General features: G+C 40.8%; 2 protein-coding genes and 1 non-coding gene across 5 annotated transcripts in view; 1 reads left to right on the forward strand and 2 right to left on the reverse strand.

Annotated features, from left to right (window-relative positions):
* Window positions 1-521: 521 nt before the first annotated feature.
* Window positions 522-7,875, reverse strand: LOC122669985 (magnesium transporter MRS2-F-like). Its single transcript, XM_043866908.1, has 5 exons — window positions 7,016-7,875; window positions 5,138-5,266; window positions 3,169-3,320; window positions 2,083-2,215; window positions 522-917 (listed from the first exon to the last, which is right to left on the reverse strand). The coding sequence occupies exons 1-5, from the start codon at window positions 7,628-7,630 to the stop codon at window positions 639-641; spliced, it is 1,308 nt and encodes a 435-aa protein (XP_043722843.1). The 5' UTR covers window positions 7,631-7,875; the 3' UTR covers window positions 522-638.
* A 2,309-nt stretch (window positions 7,876-10,184) lies between these two features.
* TRNAQ-CUG lies at window positions 10,185-10,256 on the forward strand. Its single transcript has one exon. It is a non-coding gene; the product is annotated as a tRNA-Gln (tRNA).
* Window positions 10,257-10,962: 706 nt separating this feature from the next.
* The window catches only part of LOC122669986 (magnesium transporter MRS2-F-like), a 41,785-nt gene continuing 36,486 nt past the window's right edge, over window positions 10,963-16,261 (reverse strand). For all 3 annotated transcript variants that reach the window (XM_043866911.1, XM_043866912.1, XM_043866910.1), the window contains one exon: window positions 10,963-11,396. In XM_043866911.1, the coding sequence (XP_043722846.1) occupies window positions 11,118-11,396 (279 nt within the window). In that variant the 3' untranslated portion in view covers window positions 10,963-11,117. The remainder of the gene's footprint in view (window positions 11,397-16,261) is intronic.

A 16,261-nucleotide genomic window follows, 5' to 3' on the forward strand; every position in this document is an offset into this window, starting at 1 on the left:
CTAATTAAACCCAAATTAGTTTGGACGGTCCTAGGCTAAGAAGAAGGAGAAGGCCCCTCTAACCCCTCTATTAATTAATCAATATTAATTCAGTTAAAAATTAACACATGCCAATTACTTGATATGCTTACCTAATCCTCTATCACATGGACTAACTCATGTAAACGTTATACTTCACTAGTCAATAGTCATAAGAGAAGAAAACCCTTCTTTATAACTCTATAACTGAGGAAGAACACAATGATTAGCCATGCTACCTTCATCTAATTTACACATCATGTTGTAAGTACTCTAAAAGCATTATAGAATAGCCTTTGGGCTTTAATCTTTCACTAATAATTTTTCTTACTCATAATTTACATCCATCATTATAATTTCTTCATCTACAAAGCTTTCTAAGTTCTAGATGGATTTGATTTCTGATATTTGTGGAGTCTCGGATCCACCACATATCTATTACAGTAGAATTCATTTCTTCAGATAGTTTGGAATTCGTCTCTCCTTGGCTTCATTCAAATTTATAAAAGTTGCACAACTACTGTCAAACCATAAAATCCAGGCATATACACACACGATGGCTACATTCTTTCTTATAGACCATTCTAGGAATGAGGTTTTTACCACTCTGGAGAATTTCATTAATCAAGCAGACCCTTTTGTTTACCCCAGTAGAATGCTGACAAATACAAAATCACAATACCTCCAACGACACCAATGTTGGTCTGCACAAACTGTGGCATTCCAGTATTAAAGAGAGGAATTCTGATGTTCATGCCAAATACACCGACAATGACAACACCTGCAGTTAATAGCAAAGTTGCAGTGCTCAACATGACTCCCATCTGCAGCAGCTGATTCTGTTTGTCATCCAGCATGATATTGATATAATCTTCAGTGTCATCCACATACTCCCTCAACTTTCAAGAAACAGAAGACAACGTTAGAACTACAATTATGCATTCTGTAATACGAAATGAGACGCAAAATTTTCTAATGAGGAGTTTCAATATAAGAAACAGAATAAAAATTTACAGACTTTTAAACTGCAAAACAGAATAATTACTGCGAGTAATGAGAATCTGTCTGGATTCTAGATTTTCCAACAAAAAATAAATAGAAATCTTCTCATATCACTATCCAAAGAATCAGTGTAGCTGTGAATTCATCTGATATGGGAATGTGATTACTGTTTAGTGTTATGCCCAGTAAGTTATCACTTAATTCTAAAACCAAGAAATCATGTTGTTAGCAGAATAAAAACATTTGACGAAGTTTAAAATTGCGATCGGCTGCACATCAAGGTTGAACCAGAAAAAGAATACAACTCAACTCAACCATGCCATATGTCAACAAAATGGGCTCAGCTACACGATTTCTGTTTTACCATTAAACACTACTGAGAGCAACACTTGTTACCTCTAAGTCCAGCATAAGTCCTTTTTTTTTTTTTTTGGATAAACATAAGTCCTTATTCATAAGCAGCAGTACAAGGTGAGTCCTAAACTAATATGACAATTAATACTTCACAGAAGTGAGGACATAAACATCTTCTAGTGCCAATAGCAGGCAACTTGAGAATTGGGAAATAATTGGCAAGGACATGCCTGAGTACTACAACTATTTTGTTTTATTAAATTATATTTCCAATGGCTTGCAACAAATTTTTGTGCCAATTTCTCTATTCATTTTACACTTACATTCCTTAAAAAAGATGAAGAAAACAAAGTCTAGGTGACACTGCTATTAAGGCCTCAAGGCCCATTGACGAACTACATATTGTTTGTTACTCATTTCTGTGCTGGCTTGCAACATCTAGAAGAGCTTTACAGTTGAGGGGAATTAACTTGGAGCAGGCATACTCAGCTTGAATGGGACTTATACCTCATGAGCTTTTAAATATCAGAGCTCTCTTCCCCTACCACTAATCATCCATAACAAATATATCATTTGTGCATTTTAAGATCAACAAAAACTATCAGAAGAGAGTTAAAAAGTATCATAATAAGAAGATATTTCACAGCAACAGCCAAATAATGTATAGACAGGAAAGGAATCAAAGGATAAAATGAAAGCACAACATACAGTTGACAATTTGTTCAAGGTTCCTCCTATCTGTACAAAGTAAGCTTCTAACAGCATCTCCAACTCCTGAATATTTGGCTTAAACCCAGTAACTTTTCCACTGCTGCTTTTGTCGCTCCCTGACTCTTCATCACTGAAAGTAAAAAGAATCAACAACGAGATTTTTTTTTTTTTTGGTGAATAAAATATATTACCAAATGAGGGAAAGAAAGGGGGGGGGGGGAGAATACACAGGGGGAAAGGGGAGGGGAGAGCTATACAAAGACTCCAGCCCAACAAGCCCTGGGGGGCGGGCTAGGAGACTGAAAGGAAACATCAAGGCTCCAAAAAGCAACTATGAGATTACATCAATCTATAAGTGAATTTAAAGAAACTTCATATGAAACCCATAATGCATATAAAAAGAAACGAGAGGTTTTACCCAAAAGAAATGCCTCTAGTCGGTTTGCCCTGTCTGGGGTTCATAGCCTAGACTTGGAACCAAATCCTATCTTCACTAATTAGCAATGAAGGGCATTCCCTCCTAGGAGTTATTACTAATATAGGACTTTCTTATTCTCAAAACAGAAAAGACAAAAAGTAGAAAAAACAGAGAATCTTCAGAATATGACATTTTTTCCTCCTGCCAGGGCCATTCCTCAGAGCAATGGTAAAAGTTTCGGATTTCCAGGGCAAATGCCCAGGTTTGAGTCTTAAGGGCAGCCACTTTGCGCAAAAAATGCCAAACGTTAGGACCAACTCCTAACCTCTCCCAGGACCCCGTATAGGCGGGACCAGGACAGGGTAATCAAAGTATAAATCTTGCATTTTTTAAAAAATAGTAAAAGCAGTAGTAGAAACAATGGACAAGGACTCCAGACAAGACAACGAAAGATCCAATGTATTTCACTAAAACCTAGAGTTACAACATCAGACCAAACATGACTACATTTATTTTCGAGAGCCAATTGAGCTAATTCATGAGACTCTTTGGATCAGAAAATTAAATAAGAACTGTATGCTATAATAATGGGAAGAAATGCAAACAACTTGAACAGCTTGATCAAATAAAATTAATGTATACATTATCAAAATGATAGAACTAACCATTCATCATCCAATTCAAAGTCATTGTAATCTTTGTCTAATTCATCTTTTAAGCCACTTTCTTCAAATTGTAGAAGGGAGAGTTTATCAGTCAAATACATCTCTGCCATGTCCATATCATCATCCAATAAATTTTCAAGCTCATCTCTCACCTGAAAAACATGACAGAATAGTATAAGAGAGCTAGATAAACCAGTATGCCACAAAATATAGGAAATGTTTTGAAGCTAAATATTAGTTCCATGCATAGGTCCTTGTAAGAAAAATGGGAAGAGCACCACCAGTCTAAATTAAATAGTCAAACTCAGATGGAAAATGTAACTTTACCAACAACGATGACAAACTTAATCAGAAAAAAAAATTATATATATATAGATATAGATAGATAGATAGATAGATACTAATGGCACTGTACATGTGCATGTATATATGTAATTAGGCATAATGTATGCATCATTAGAAACTCAACACTTTTAGAAAAGTATGTACACGGTTGTAGTGACTCCCTTCATTCAGTCACTACCTGAATATTGAAGGGAGTAAAAAATTCACTACCGAGGCCTCAACTCAGCATGACTTATTCAATATCTCTGGTATGGCATACCAGGTGGCAGTTGGTCCTAAGAACTCGAAGAAAGCACAAGTTCTCACCAACAATGTGGGATCCCTGCTTGGCTAATGGGGATCAATATACAGTAAAATGAGTACTTCAAACCAATACCACACCAGAAGAGATACAAAAGAGTTTCTTATCCGGTCACGCAAGAAGATAGGATTTTCTGAAAACAATATGTATGAAGACATATTTGCCCCTCAAGAATAAAGCAAGAGAAAAGAATAAGAGTGGCAAATTAGGAAATCAAATATCTTCACTCTCCTTCCCCCTACCTTTCTCTTCTTCTACTTCAATTGTTCTCCCCTTTTCTCTGTAACTGCCACCGCAACCATGAGTAGCAGCAGGGGAATGTTTGATTGTTGCAACCAAGGTGGCCGGCGACCGTTTGCCACTCCGGCAACAGTTCTCTTTCCCACAGCAGGAATCTGTCGGGAAAACAGCATTTTTTCCTCTTCAATTTTCACTGGCAACTTCTCTAGCTTGTTAAATCTTCGACGTTGCATTTCACTCTTAATGTTTCAGGTGGTATTCAGTAATTCAAACTCCTGGGGTTTCATAGTTTTAAGGTTTCAGGTTCATGATTTAAGGTTACAGATCAAGGTTTCAAGCTTTACAGTTTAACATGTTAAGGTTGAATGACTATTTGCAGCAAAACTCTCTAGCGATTTTGTCAAAGAAGAAGATGTGGTTTAAGTTTAGCAAATCAATGGTCCAAATGGATTATTAAATGTGTAGCACATGGCCAGATTAGTTTTTGAGATTGGTGATCTCACAAACAATTTCTTACAACAATCACCTCCCCGTATATGTAGCTAAGTGCACAAGTAATGCCTTCTTAATATTACTAGATAAGTTTATTGGCCAACCCAAAATCTGCCATATGGCAGGTTGTATGGGGCCCAAATTTTGTGGATAGGTAGACCCAAAGGTACCATACCCACTTGTCAAGTTTCAGACGAATTGGAGTTCATCAACTGGCAAAATAAAGCTTTGAAAGTCCAAGTCTACGAGAGGACTATAGGAGGGTGCATGCCAAGATATGGACAGCTGAAAACACATGGATGCATGGACATACATGGGAGGGTATTTGATTGAAATCAAGTCGAATTTGACGTGTGGCCGATACAGGACATTTCTTTTTCTATCCAATGGTTGGAAACACAACATAACCTTTCCACATGGCAGATTTACATTGACCAACCAGATAAGCTTTTCTGGTTGGGCCGTGAAGTGGCAATTACTCAATTTTTATGTATATACATTTAATCTAAAATGCAAGGTACTTCAGTCATCACACGTTATTCATCCCGCATGGTACATTCATTGTCAACCACAAGAGGATATCATTCTCACCTTCTGAACACGCCCATATACTGCAACTAGCCGACTCTTTATGTGCCGAACGCGTTGCAGATTATAAGTGCTGGTTTTAGAGGTCAATTCATCTAAAGCTGGATATGCCTCTTTCTCCAGTGTGGAGGTCTAATACAAATAAACAAACAAACAAGAGGATTATTATGAAAGAAGTATTTCAACAAAAAATAAATAAAATAGAAGAGTTCAAAAGCTAACCCATTAAGCCTAGAACATGTTATTACAATTAAAATTGGATTACATTAACAATCAGCTTTAAGCCCATATTGCTTACACTAATCATAAACGAGCTGACTAGAGAAATTCAAAATCAGATCCCTTGGTGTATGTTTTTTGCTTATGATATTGTTTTGGTGGATGAAACAAAAGCAGAAATAAATGCAAAATTGGAATTAAGGAAATCAACTTTGGAATCAAAAGGTTTTAATATAAGTAGAACAAAAACCAAGTATGTTGAGTGTAACTTTACTAACAATACTGATTGAAAGTAAGGTGGAGAAAATTGATGATAGGGAGCAACCGCAAAGTGAAATTTTTTGGTACCTAGGTCTAATCATAAATAAAGAAGAAGAAATAGAGGATGATGTTGCACAAAGAATTAGAATAGGATGGATGAAGTAGAGGCATGCGTCCAAAGTGTTGTGATCGACGTATTCCTTTTGAACTACAAGGAAATTTTTATTAAACAGTTACACGACCAACAATGATGTATGGAGCTGAAAGTTGGTAGTAAAGAAAAAACACATAAACAAACTTAGCGTAGCTGAAATGATGATGTTGAGATGGATGAGTAATAAAACTAGAAAAGATAAAATAAGGAATGAACAAATTAAAGCTAATTTAGGAGTAGCTCTGATACAATTACATAAGTTGTGAGAAAGTCGTTTGAGATGGCATGGACATGTGCAACGGAGGCCATTGAATGCTCTAATATGGAGGAGTGATTTGATTCAGATTGAAGAAGATAAAGTGGCAAGGGTAGGCCTAAAATGATTCTAGGAGAAACAGTGAGGAAAAACGTACACAGCTTAGGACAAGTAAAAAGTAAGGCTTTGAATAGAGCTAATTGGGGAAAAGGATCCAAGTAGCCGACCCCATTTAGTTGGGATAAGGCTGAGTTGGATTGAGTTATGAGTTGTAACATTGATCTGGAAATGAGAATATTAGATTAAACTAGAGCCAATTGAGAGTTACTAGAATGATTTGAAAATGGGGTAACAGGAGATATTTATAAGGGTGTCAAACAGTCGGTCCGGCTTCAGTCGGTTTTGCATATACCGGGTCAGACCATGGAGAAGGTGTTCAGTCTACAAAAGCCAAATCAAAACTAATAGCTACCGGTCCGTTATGGACTTATTGGTTCCTTACAGTCTATCAGTCCGGTTGGTTTGGTCCATTATTAGTTTCTTTTAGTGGTTCCTTATCGGTCTGGTCTGGTCTTGGTTTTTCATATATTTTAAAAAAAAATGTAGCAAAAATATTGAATTTTATCGGTTTTACTTAGTTTTTCGCCTTTTCAGGTTGGTCCAGTTGGTTTCCGTTTTTAACTGTTTCTGAAAACCAAAACCAATACCTAACTGATAAGGAGTTTGACCCGTCTGTTTCAGTTCGGTTCAGTCGGATCAGTTTGATCGGTCTGGTCTCATTTTTTTAGACCCCTAGGAGGAAAAAAAAAAAAATTTCTCCCTTTCGGGTCAACCATTAAGGAAACATCAGAGTGCCTAGATATGAAGAGCATATATTTCAGTTTCTGACCTTCATTTCATTCAATCAGCATAGTAACAATTAACTTGTGCAATCAAAATGAACAAAACAAATAACTAATCAAAGAGAAGTTATGCAAGGTGAAGTACGCACCTCTGCTTCGAGGCTCCTGCAAGCAGATTCAAGGCAAATTTCAAGAACTCGGAATTCGAAAGGTAACGCCTTGGGACCTCCCGTCAATTGATTGTCCCCTGAAGCCATGGGACTACCACTCTCGTTCGTTTCAACCATCCCTATTTCAGGGCTCTGAGAGAACTGACGGAGCAAAGGAGAATCCTGATCAGGCTCAGGAGATTTGGGTCCCAAACCCCCATTAGCCTCTTTTGCAGTATCACCGTCCCTTCCCTCACTTGCCTTCTCACTGAAATTGCAGAGTCGAGATTCAAGATCGCGAACGAAGGGAGCAACCCAGGGATCCTTGGAGTTCAGCACTAAAACCTCAGAAGCAGTGATGATCGCCTTGATATGCTCCAAATTGACAACAATAGCCCTCTCTCTCCCAAGAATCGTCGATGGATACGATAGCCCAGGATCAAGAATCCTCATATCACGAGCTGGAAGCCCAGTTCGCCTCATGATCGAGTGTTTCCCGACCTCTTCCACATGAGATTTTCCGCAATTCGACACAACGAGCCAAGCTCTGATTCCGGCGCCTTTTCGCCTCGGCGGTGGTGGGGTAGCAGCAGTCGTGGGGCGTTTCAGCGACATCGTTCAGATGCAGGTTTAGGGTTTGTAGGATGTGAGCAGAGAGGGATTTCTTTATCTGAATCTTCTTCTGCCTCATCGTCATCGGAAGGATTTGAAGACTTTGTAAGAGTTAATGAGAAGAAGACAAGAATAGAAAACAATCTTCCCCAGCTGCAAACTTCACATATTTGTATTGAATTCCATAATTATAACTCGAGAAGGCTCTATTCTCTCTTTCTTTTCTCCCCCAGCCCAAACCTCGCAGTCGCACAGTTAACTTCACATATTTGTATTGATTTCCATCGATAGAACTCGACAAGGCTCTACTCTCTCTCTCTCTCTCTCTCTCTCTCTCGCGCAGTCGCACAGCGGCACAGTCAAGTGGTCAACTCTGCTTTGTGGCTTTGTGCACAAGTGGCTAGCCAATGCGGGTGGACCGCCGATTCGGGTGAGTTGATCATGGAGTCAAAAATACGAAAAATTAAGTAAAATAAAAATAAAAAAATAGACTGGAAATTGGGAAATTATGATAAATTTGACGGATCCGGGAAAATAAAATAAAAATAAAGAAACGTAACCTATTGTATTTATTGGAGTTTCTCTCCAAGATTCCAAAAAACATATGGAATTTGCTTAAAAAGTAAATGAATTTAAGTTGGGAGTACCAGTACCACCTCAAAAAATATAAAATAATCTATAAAATATATATAATCTTTTTTATTCTTCCAATTTAAAATACTTGATGCAATAACGGTTGGAAAACTAGGTTTTTTTTACTCAGACTTTGTTTTCTTAAAAATCAATCTACTCAAATTGAATTATTTCAAGTAGAATTGTAGTTTTAGAGAAATGTTCTTTGTGGGGGAGTGTCTCTGTGTCAAACACATGGGGTGTAATGATCGCCTTGTTAATGCCATTGTGGGCATTCCCATTGGCCCCTCATGCGCATAAGGGTCACGCTCCCCCACAAAGAGCATAGTGCTTGTGTCAAATCCACTGGGGAAGAAATGACCATCCTACCCCCTAAAATACAAAATGACCACCCTACTTGATACTTCAACGTGTACTCTCATTGGCACTACATGCACAAGTGCCACACCCACCACAAGAAACTTTACCACCCTCCCCACCCCACTTTTTTTTAATCATTACTTGTTCCTACCCCACTACTTCACCATCAGTCATCGTGGCATTGTTTTTTCAATTTTAAAATATTTTATATATGGTAGTATAAATTATGAAAGGCATTAATTTTTATTTTATTTTTTTTGGAATTCTTGTCGTTTTGACTCCTTGCTCTCACTCTCGTTGTCTCATGTTAATTATTAAAATATTATAATATTTTAATACATCATGAGTTAGGATAAGACTATGTACATTATGATCCTCTCCAAATCGTATAATGACTAGAAGCCTCATGCACTAGATACGTCTTATGATATGAATGGTCACCAAAACCGTTGTCATTTTGTTTTGTCCCCATTATCTATCCTCTTGATATTTCTATATATTCTCTTATTCTTTTATCAGTAGGGTCAAAAACAAGGTTTCAAAAATTGAACAATCGGATTGGCAATAACAGCGTGTGCCCTAGCATTTACCTAAATGAGATTTTTTTTTAGTTCCTTGGAGGTTGAGCGGTATTTTCGTGCAATCTTATATCTAGGCGCAGGAATCACATGACCAATTAGCATTCTTTTACCCAATATTTTATGATAAATTTAATGCACTCTAAGCAAAAGAATTCAATGGCACATTCGTTGGTAGAAAAGTCTTGTCGATAGATTCTAAAAATATGAAATCCATATTTCCTACCCTTGGATTCATGGTGTGTTGTTGATTGTCCTTATTATGGCGTTCATGCCCCTTCGTCATCCAATGAATAACATTATGCTTTTAAGCCTTAAAATAAATAAAAATAAAAGGATTAAGTTTCCCTCCACCACCCCTGAATGGAAAACCACTATCCTAGGGTCCACAAACCCTTCCAAGATTTTAGTATTTTTCTAAAATACCCTCACAATATCTATTCCTGCCCTCTCACGCGCCGTTGTGAATGGGATCCCCCGTGGCTAAAGGGAAGCTCGATCCTAAATAAAAAGAGGTTAGATGAATGATGATCAATCTAATACTGGAGAAAGTCTTTTTTTTCCTTCCCTATGAAGAAGGGTTCACCCAGCCATCTAGGGTTATTATTATTCTCTCCCCAACACCTCCCTCACTTTATAATGTTGCCTATCCCACTACCGTAATGACCCAAGTTGAAGGAATTCTCCTTCACTGCAGATAAAGTGATACTGGTTCTCTAATATTAATATGGTTCAGTTTGAGATGTTTAGGCTAAGCCAGGGATGCCGTTGAGCTGAGTCTAGAGGAGTTGAGGCAGGGTCGGCAACCCTAACCAGGGGTAAACCTAGGCTGATCATTTGGAACCCCCCATGAAGTCTATGTTTTCATACACCTATCACAAGTCACAACCCACCAGACTAGCACCTTTAATCATCCACTTTTGAGGATTATATTCGTCTTACAAACCTCGTATTTTGGCAATCGAGATTAGGGTTAGAAGAAAAGTGGTTCCATGGTCTAGTGGTGAGGACATTGGACTCTGAATCCAGTAACCCGAGTTCAAATCTCGGTGGAACCTAGGGGTTTTTTTACCAAAACATAAAAAAGATTAGGCTTGAAAGTTGGGCTGATTTGGGCTCAATTTAATCCAAAATTAGTTGGGCCAAGCCACGCTTAGGCTTGAGCTTGTCTTGGTTAAAAGATATGATCAATTCCAGATCTAGACCTGGCCCTCCAACATCCCTAGGATCTGTTTGGTTGCAAGGGAAAGGAAAGAAAGTGAAATTTTCAAACTTTTGTTATCATTGTCCCACATGGTCATCTCATTAACTTCAAACCATTCTAAAAAGTAAAATAAAAATCATATTTAAAAAAATATTAATATTAAATCTGATAAGAAATTTTCATTTTCCTTCCCTTCAATTTCCCTTGCAACCAAACGGAGCCTAATGTTGTATCTTCTAGCCAAACAATCGTACATCTCGGTAATTTGTCCTAGTTAATGTCATTGGTCCATGTAGGAGTAGAAGCAGGGCCAACAAACAAGGAGATGCTAGGCATTAAAAGTTGTCTCTTGATATCTAACAGCCCTTGTCTGTTTAAAAGGCAAGAAAAAGGAAAAAGAAACTGTTTACTTACTAGTTCCAATAAGAGTCACTCTCCCTTAAGCTTCTTATCTACAACAGTAAGCTTACTAGTTTCAATAGACGAATGACAGATAAACCATTTTACATCGAACATTATATATACCAATTCCAAACTTCCAGTATTCAGGAGACAGACAATTAGACATAGGGCAACACTGCCACCTAAAACAAAATAGAATAATTTAAGTTGGAATTATTACATTATTATTGGACAATCACTGTTAGATCCAAAAAACTTTGTATAGTATATCAATAATTTGAACAATTGAGACTTACTGAAGGGGGAGGTTTCATCACTCCAGCAGCCCTTTCTTCTTACCCAGGTAGAATGCTATCAAATATAAAACCAAAGAACCAGCAATAGTACCTAATGTGGTCTCCCAAAATTCAGCAGGCCCACCTTCAAAGAGAGAAATCTGGATATTCATTCCAAATATAGCAACAACTACTATGCTTGCATTCAATAACAAAGTTGCCGTGCTCAACAGAACTCCCATCTGCAACAACTGGTTCTGTTTGTCATCCAGCATAATGTTGATATAATCCTCAGTATCATCGACATACTCCCTCAACTTTGCAGAGCCAAAAGACAACATTAGAGACAAAATAAGAATCCCAATATCATATGCAATTATGCATAGTTCAAAAACTCGTTTTGTTTCGGTCGAAATTTTGAATATTTCGAGTATTTCGGTCGAGTCGAAACGAAATGCATCAAATTGAAAAAAAATAAAATATTTTGAAATTTTCAATTCAGAAATTTCAACCATATCGTTTCAGAAATCTCGGTCATTTTGGCATTTTACACCCACAAATGGACAAACAAAACTCATAGAAAAAATACAATATTTCGCCGAAACTCAGAGAAAAAAATACCATTTTGGCATTTTACACCCACCAGATGAGTGCGGATTCATACTTCTATGAAGGTTTTGGGATGAAGGCATCTACATGTTATCTTTACAGGAGGCTCGATAGAATTCAAGCCGAGGTGGAGATTGTTGGCGGTTTGATGTCTTGTATTCCGCCGCTTGCATAAGTGGGCTGATTTCGAAGGGCCGTTAAGAGGCTTGGAGGAATCGGGCCACCTTGCACATTAATCTAAGTTACTGGCGGGCCTCAATGAATTAGCAGGTCCAAGAGGAGAAAATTTTTTTTGGGCTATATGGGTATTTCAATAAATTACTTGTATAGGGTTTCCCTATATCTCGGTAAATTTTTTAGGGTTCTTTCTCTGTAAGCAATCTGAGAGAGGTGTGAGGACGAGTGGCTGTAACCCTATCATTGATAGAGAAGCAGATCTCATCTCACCATGGACGTAGGCAATCTTGCCGAACCATGTAAATCCTTGTGTGCATTGTGTGACTATTTGTTTGCGATTTCCATTCTTTTATGCATCATTTTAGGTTCTCATTTTTCTACAAGAGTATGATCAAGAATCCACTAGATCTGCAGTGCTGGAATCCACCAGAGTCAACACACCTGAATCCCACAGATGCAAGCTTGAATCCACAAAGCAAAGCTTCTTCTTCATTTCTCAAATTCATGAGTAGGTCATAGCCCTTACAAATGTTTAAATAACACTTCAAAAAACATACTAAAACTAGGCCTAAAACTCCTCTAACCAACAGCTTGCTATGGAAATAGCTTTTTTTTTTTTTTGGTAAATGAATATATTACCGAACCCCGAGAGGGGGAAAGGAAAGGGGAACCAATGTACAAGAAAAGGGAAGAAAAGAAGCAGAAGCAGAAAGAGAGGGGGGGGGGGGGGGAGGCGGCCAGCCAGCCTAAGCAGAGGAGGGAGGCTGCAGAAGGGCAATATCAAGGCCCCAAAGAATCAAAATATGTCTGTTTCTGAAATTGTCCTTGCAATGACGCTGCCGGATACAGCTAAGCTTGGAAGAAACATCGGAGGAGATGGCTTTCCAAATCGTATCAAAAGATCTAGATTTGGAAGTCCATCTCCTAATATTTCTCTCCAACCAGATATGGTGAACTGCAACGCTAAAAACAAGTTCCCAATAATGTCACAAATAGAGTTCCCTGGGAAATTCTTGAGCAACCAAAGCCATTCACGATCAAAGCTCCTAATTCTTCTAGTCCGCGGCCAAATGGAAGACAAGGCCTTGTTCCAGATGGTAGAGGTGAAGGGGCATTCAAAGAAGAGGTGAGAGGTGTCTTCTCGACCAATCCAGCAAAGGTTACAGGCGGGGGAAGCTGGGATGGTACAGTGGATGAGGAAAGCTTGAGTAGGCAGGCAATGTCTGAGGGTTCTCCAAACAGTGAGGCTGTGGCGGGGAATGTGGCCCTTGAACCAGACTAGGTTGTGCCAAGGAACAGGAGGGCTAGGGTCCCTAGAGAGGTTCCAAGCAGAAGAAGAGGTGAAGATACCTTTGGGTGAGGGTAGCCAGTTAACCTGGTCCGCATGATGGGGAGTGTTGGGCTGCATGGGGGGGAGAGTTGCCCAGATCTGAGTGATGATGGAAGGATTAAGATTAGGAGGGGGAGACCAGCGGCCGTCAGAAATGAGGGAGAAGACATTTACATCCTTAAGGAGGCCAGAGGAATAGATTGCTCTGGGACCAAGCAGGTTGTAGAGGATCCCAAGAGGGTGCCAAGGGTCAAGCCAGAGGGAAGTGGAGGTGCTATCCGTAATGGAGCAAGAGATGCCCTGGAGAGCAAGGGGGCGGAGGGAGAGGATCTTCCGCTAGATCCAAGAGGAGTTAGTCGGGGTTTTAACCTTCCAGATGGAGTCAGACTTGAAGAGGTAGGATTGGACCCAGGTGACCCAGATAGAGTCGTGGTGGGAAGTGATTTTCCATAGAAGCTTGAGAATGCCTGCCTTGTTAGAGTCACGGATGGGGTGGAGGCCTAGACCACCCTCCGATTTGGGGAGACAAATGGACTTCCAGCTGGTCAGGTAGAGAAATCTGGTGGTATCTTTTCCTTTCCAAAGGAAGGCACATAGTATGTGTTCAATGGCCCTGATGGTGGAATTAGTGATGTTGAAAATACCGGTCCAGTAGATGTAAGAGGCTTGGAGGACCAAGTGAATGCATTCAAGTCTTCCAGCATAGGAGAGGAGCTTGCCTTTCCAGAGCTGGAGGCGCTTGCAAATGTTGTCGAGCATAGGAGTGCAATGGTGGCTGGAGAGCCTGGCAGTGATCAGGGGAAGGCCTAGGTAGGTGATAGGAAGGGAGCCAATAGTGAAGCTAGTGAGCTGACGAAGAGCCTCTTTGGAAGAATCCGGGATAACAGAGAGGAAAATTTTGGACTTGAGAAGGTTGACACGAAGCCCGGAGAGAGACTCAAAGAGATGAAGAGAGTCCATGATGGCAGAGATAGAGGAGTGGGAGGCCTTGGAGAAGATCATCAGGTCGTCTGCAAAGGCCAGATGGGAGAGATTGATGTGTTTGCATTTAGGGAGGGGAGAAATGAGGTGGAGGTCCGTCTTAGCTTGGAGGCTTCTGGACAAGACTTCTAAGGCGAGGGAGAAGAGGAAAGGAGAGAGAGGGCAGCCTTGGCAAATGCCAACCTTGGAGCGGAAGAAGCCTGCAGGGGTGCCATTGACTAGCACAGAGAAGGAGGGGGAAGAGATGCAGGCATGGATCCAACGAACAAAGACAAGGGGAAAACCCATGAGGGAGAGAACATCACAAATGAAGTCCCAACAGATCGAATCAAAGGCTTTGTGGAGATCAATTTTAAGAAGGGCCGCGGGGGAGTGAGATTTGCGGTCAAAACCACGAACAATCTCAGAGCAGAGAATAATATTGTCCGCAATACTTCGGCCAGAAATGAAGGCCGATTGATTGGGACTAACAAGGGAGGGGATGACAAGCTTGATACGGTTGGCGAGAATCTTAGCAATGAACTTGTAGATGAGGTTGCAAAGGGAGATGGGCCGAAAATCGGACAGGGAAGAAGCCCCATCTTTTTTGGGGATGAGGCAAATGAAGGTCTGGTTGATCTGAGGAAGCTGACCCGGCTTGAAGAAGAAACTACGGATAGCTTTGAACACCTCACCTTTGATGGAGTCCCAGTGGCTTAAAAAGAACCCCATGCTAAAGCCATATGGGCCAGGGGCTATGTTGGCCTTGTGGGAGAGGATAGCCAAAGAAATTTCCTCATCGGAGGGAATGGCAATGAGGGAATCGGAGAGGGTAGAGGGGATGAATTTATCAATGAGCCCCAGCGGGATAGGGGTAGGAGGGGAGGGAGGGGTTGAACAGAGACGAGAAGGAGGAGGTGGCCTCTTTAATAGCAAGGGGGAAGTGAGGGAGGAACCATCAACGGCGGTAAGCTGGGTGATGGAATTAGAGTTCTGCCTGGTTTTAAGAGAGCGATGGAAATAGGCAGAATTCGAATCTCCAAGTTCAAGCCACTTGGAGTGGGATTTCTGACGCAGGAAGCTCTCCTCGAGCAGGGAGAGGGAAGAAAGCTCTTCGGAGAGACGCTTTTCATCAGCGGCAAAGCCTGGGTTGAGAGGATCGGACTGAAGCTGAAATTGGAACATTGAAAGATCCGACCGACAAGAAGAAAGCCTTGAAGGGATATTACCGAAGGTGGAGAGATTCCAACGGCGGAGGGCCGCTTTGGCATTGCGAAGCTTTCTAGCAAGGGCAATCAGGGGCTGCGATGGGGCCGAGACCGGGATGCGCCAGGCTTTCACGATAGTGTCGTGAAAGAGGGGGTGAGAAGTCCACATGTCAAAGAATTTGAAAGGCTTGGGACCAAAGGAGGAGTAAGGTTGGATGTGGATGAGACAGGGGCAATGGTCAGAGAGACCCTGGAGAAGAAAAGAGGCGTGGGAGAGGGGAAAGGAGGAGAGCCAACCTTCATTGACAAGGAAACAGTCAAGTTTCAGGCGATACGGTCCAGACCGACACGTCAGTTGTGCCAAGTAAGAGGGGAGCCGGACCAACGAAGGTCGTCCAAATCAAGATCCTCAAAACAATCATTGAAAGGGTCCACCGCCGAGAGATCAATGGGCCTGCCGCCTAATTTCTCAAGCTGGGAATGGACCACATTAAAGTCTCCGCCGATTCCCCAGGGGAGGGAGTCCATACCGGCCTTGAGGAGGGAGAGATCGGCCCAAAGGGGAAGACGGTCAATGGCCTGATTACAAGCGTAGACCACAGAGATATAGAAAGGGGAGGGAGAGTTGTGAAAGGAGAGACGGAGATGGACAAATTGGGAAGAGGAGTGGGAAAGGGAGATATTGAATCTGGAGGGATCCCAGAGAATCCAGATCCTGCCAGAAGGAGAGTGATCATAATTGGCCAGAAAGGACCAAGAAGGAGCAACGGAGGTAGCGATGCGGGACGCGTTGTCCTAGAGGACACGGGTCTCAAGAAGAGCACAGAAGGAAGAGTTGGAGGATTTGATGAATGAACGAATCTCGAGGTGCTTGGCCAAAGAATTAAGGCCACGGACG

Source organism: Telopea speciosissima, chromosome 7, assembly GCF_018873765.1.
Source record: "Telopea speciosissima isolate NSW1024214 ecotype Mountain lineage chromosome 7, Tspe_v1, whole genome shotgun sequence".
NCBI classification, from domain to species: Eukaryota; Viridiplantae; Streptophyta; class Magnoliopsida; order Proteales; family Proteaceae; genus Telopea; species Telopea speciosissima.

Excerpts from the sequence above, each read along its gene's own strand:
- LOC122669985 (XM_043866908.1), bottom strand. The coding sequence starts at position 7,630 with ATGTCGCTGAAACGCCCCACGACTGCTGCTACCCCACCACCGCCGAGG. Across the intron at positions 2,216-3,168 it reads TTTGAATTGGATGATGAATG|TGATGAAGAGTCAGGGAGCG; the intron begins GTTAGTTCTATC and ends TTTTACTTTCAG. Across the intron at positions 918-2,082 it reads CCTTGAACAAATTGTCAACT|TTGAGGGAGTATGTGGATGA; the intron begins GTATGTTGTGCT and ends GTTTCTTGAAAG.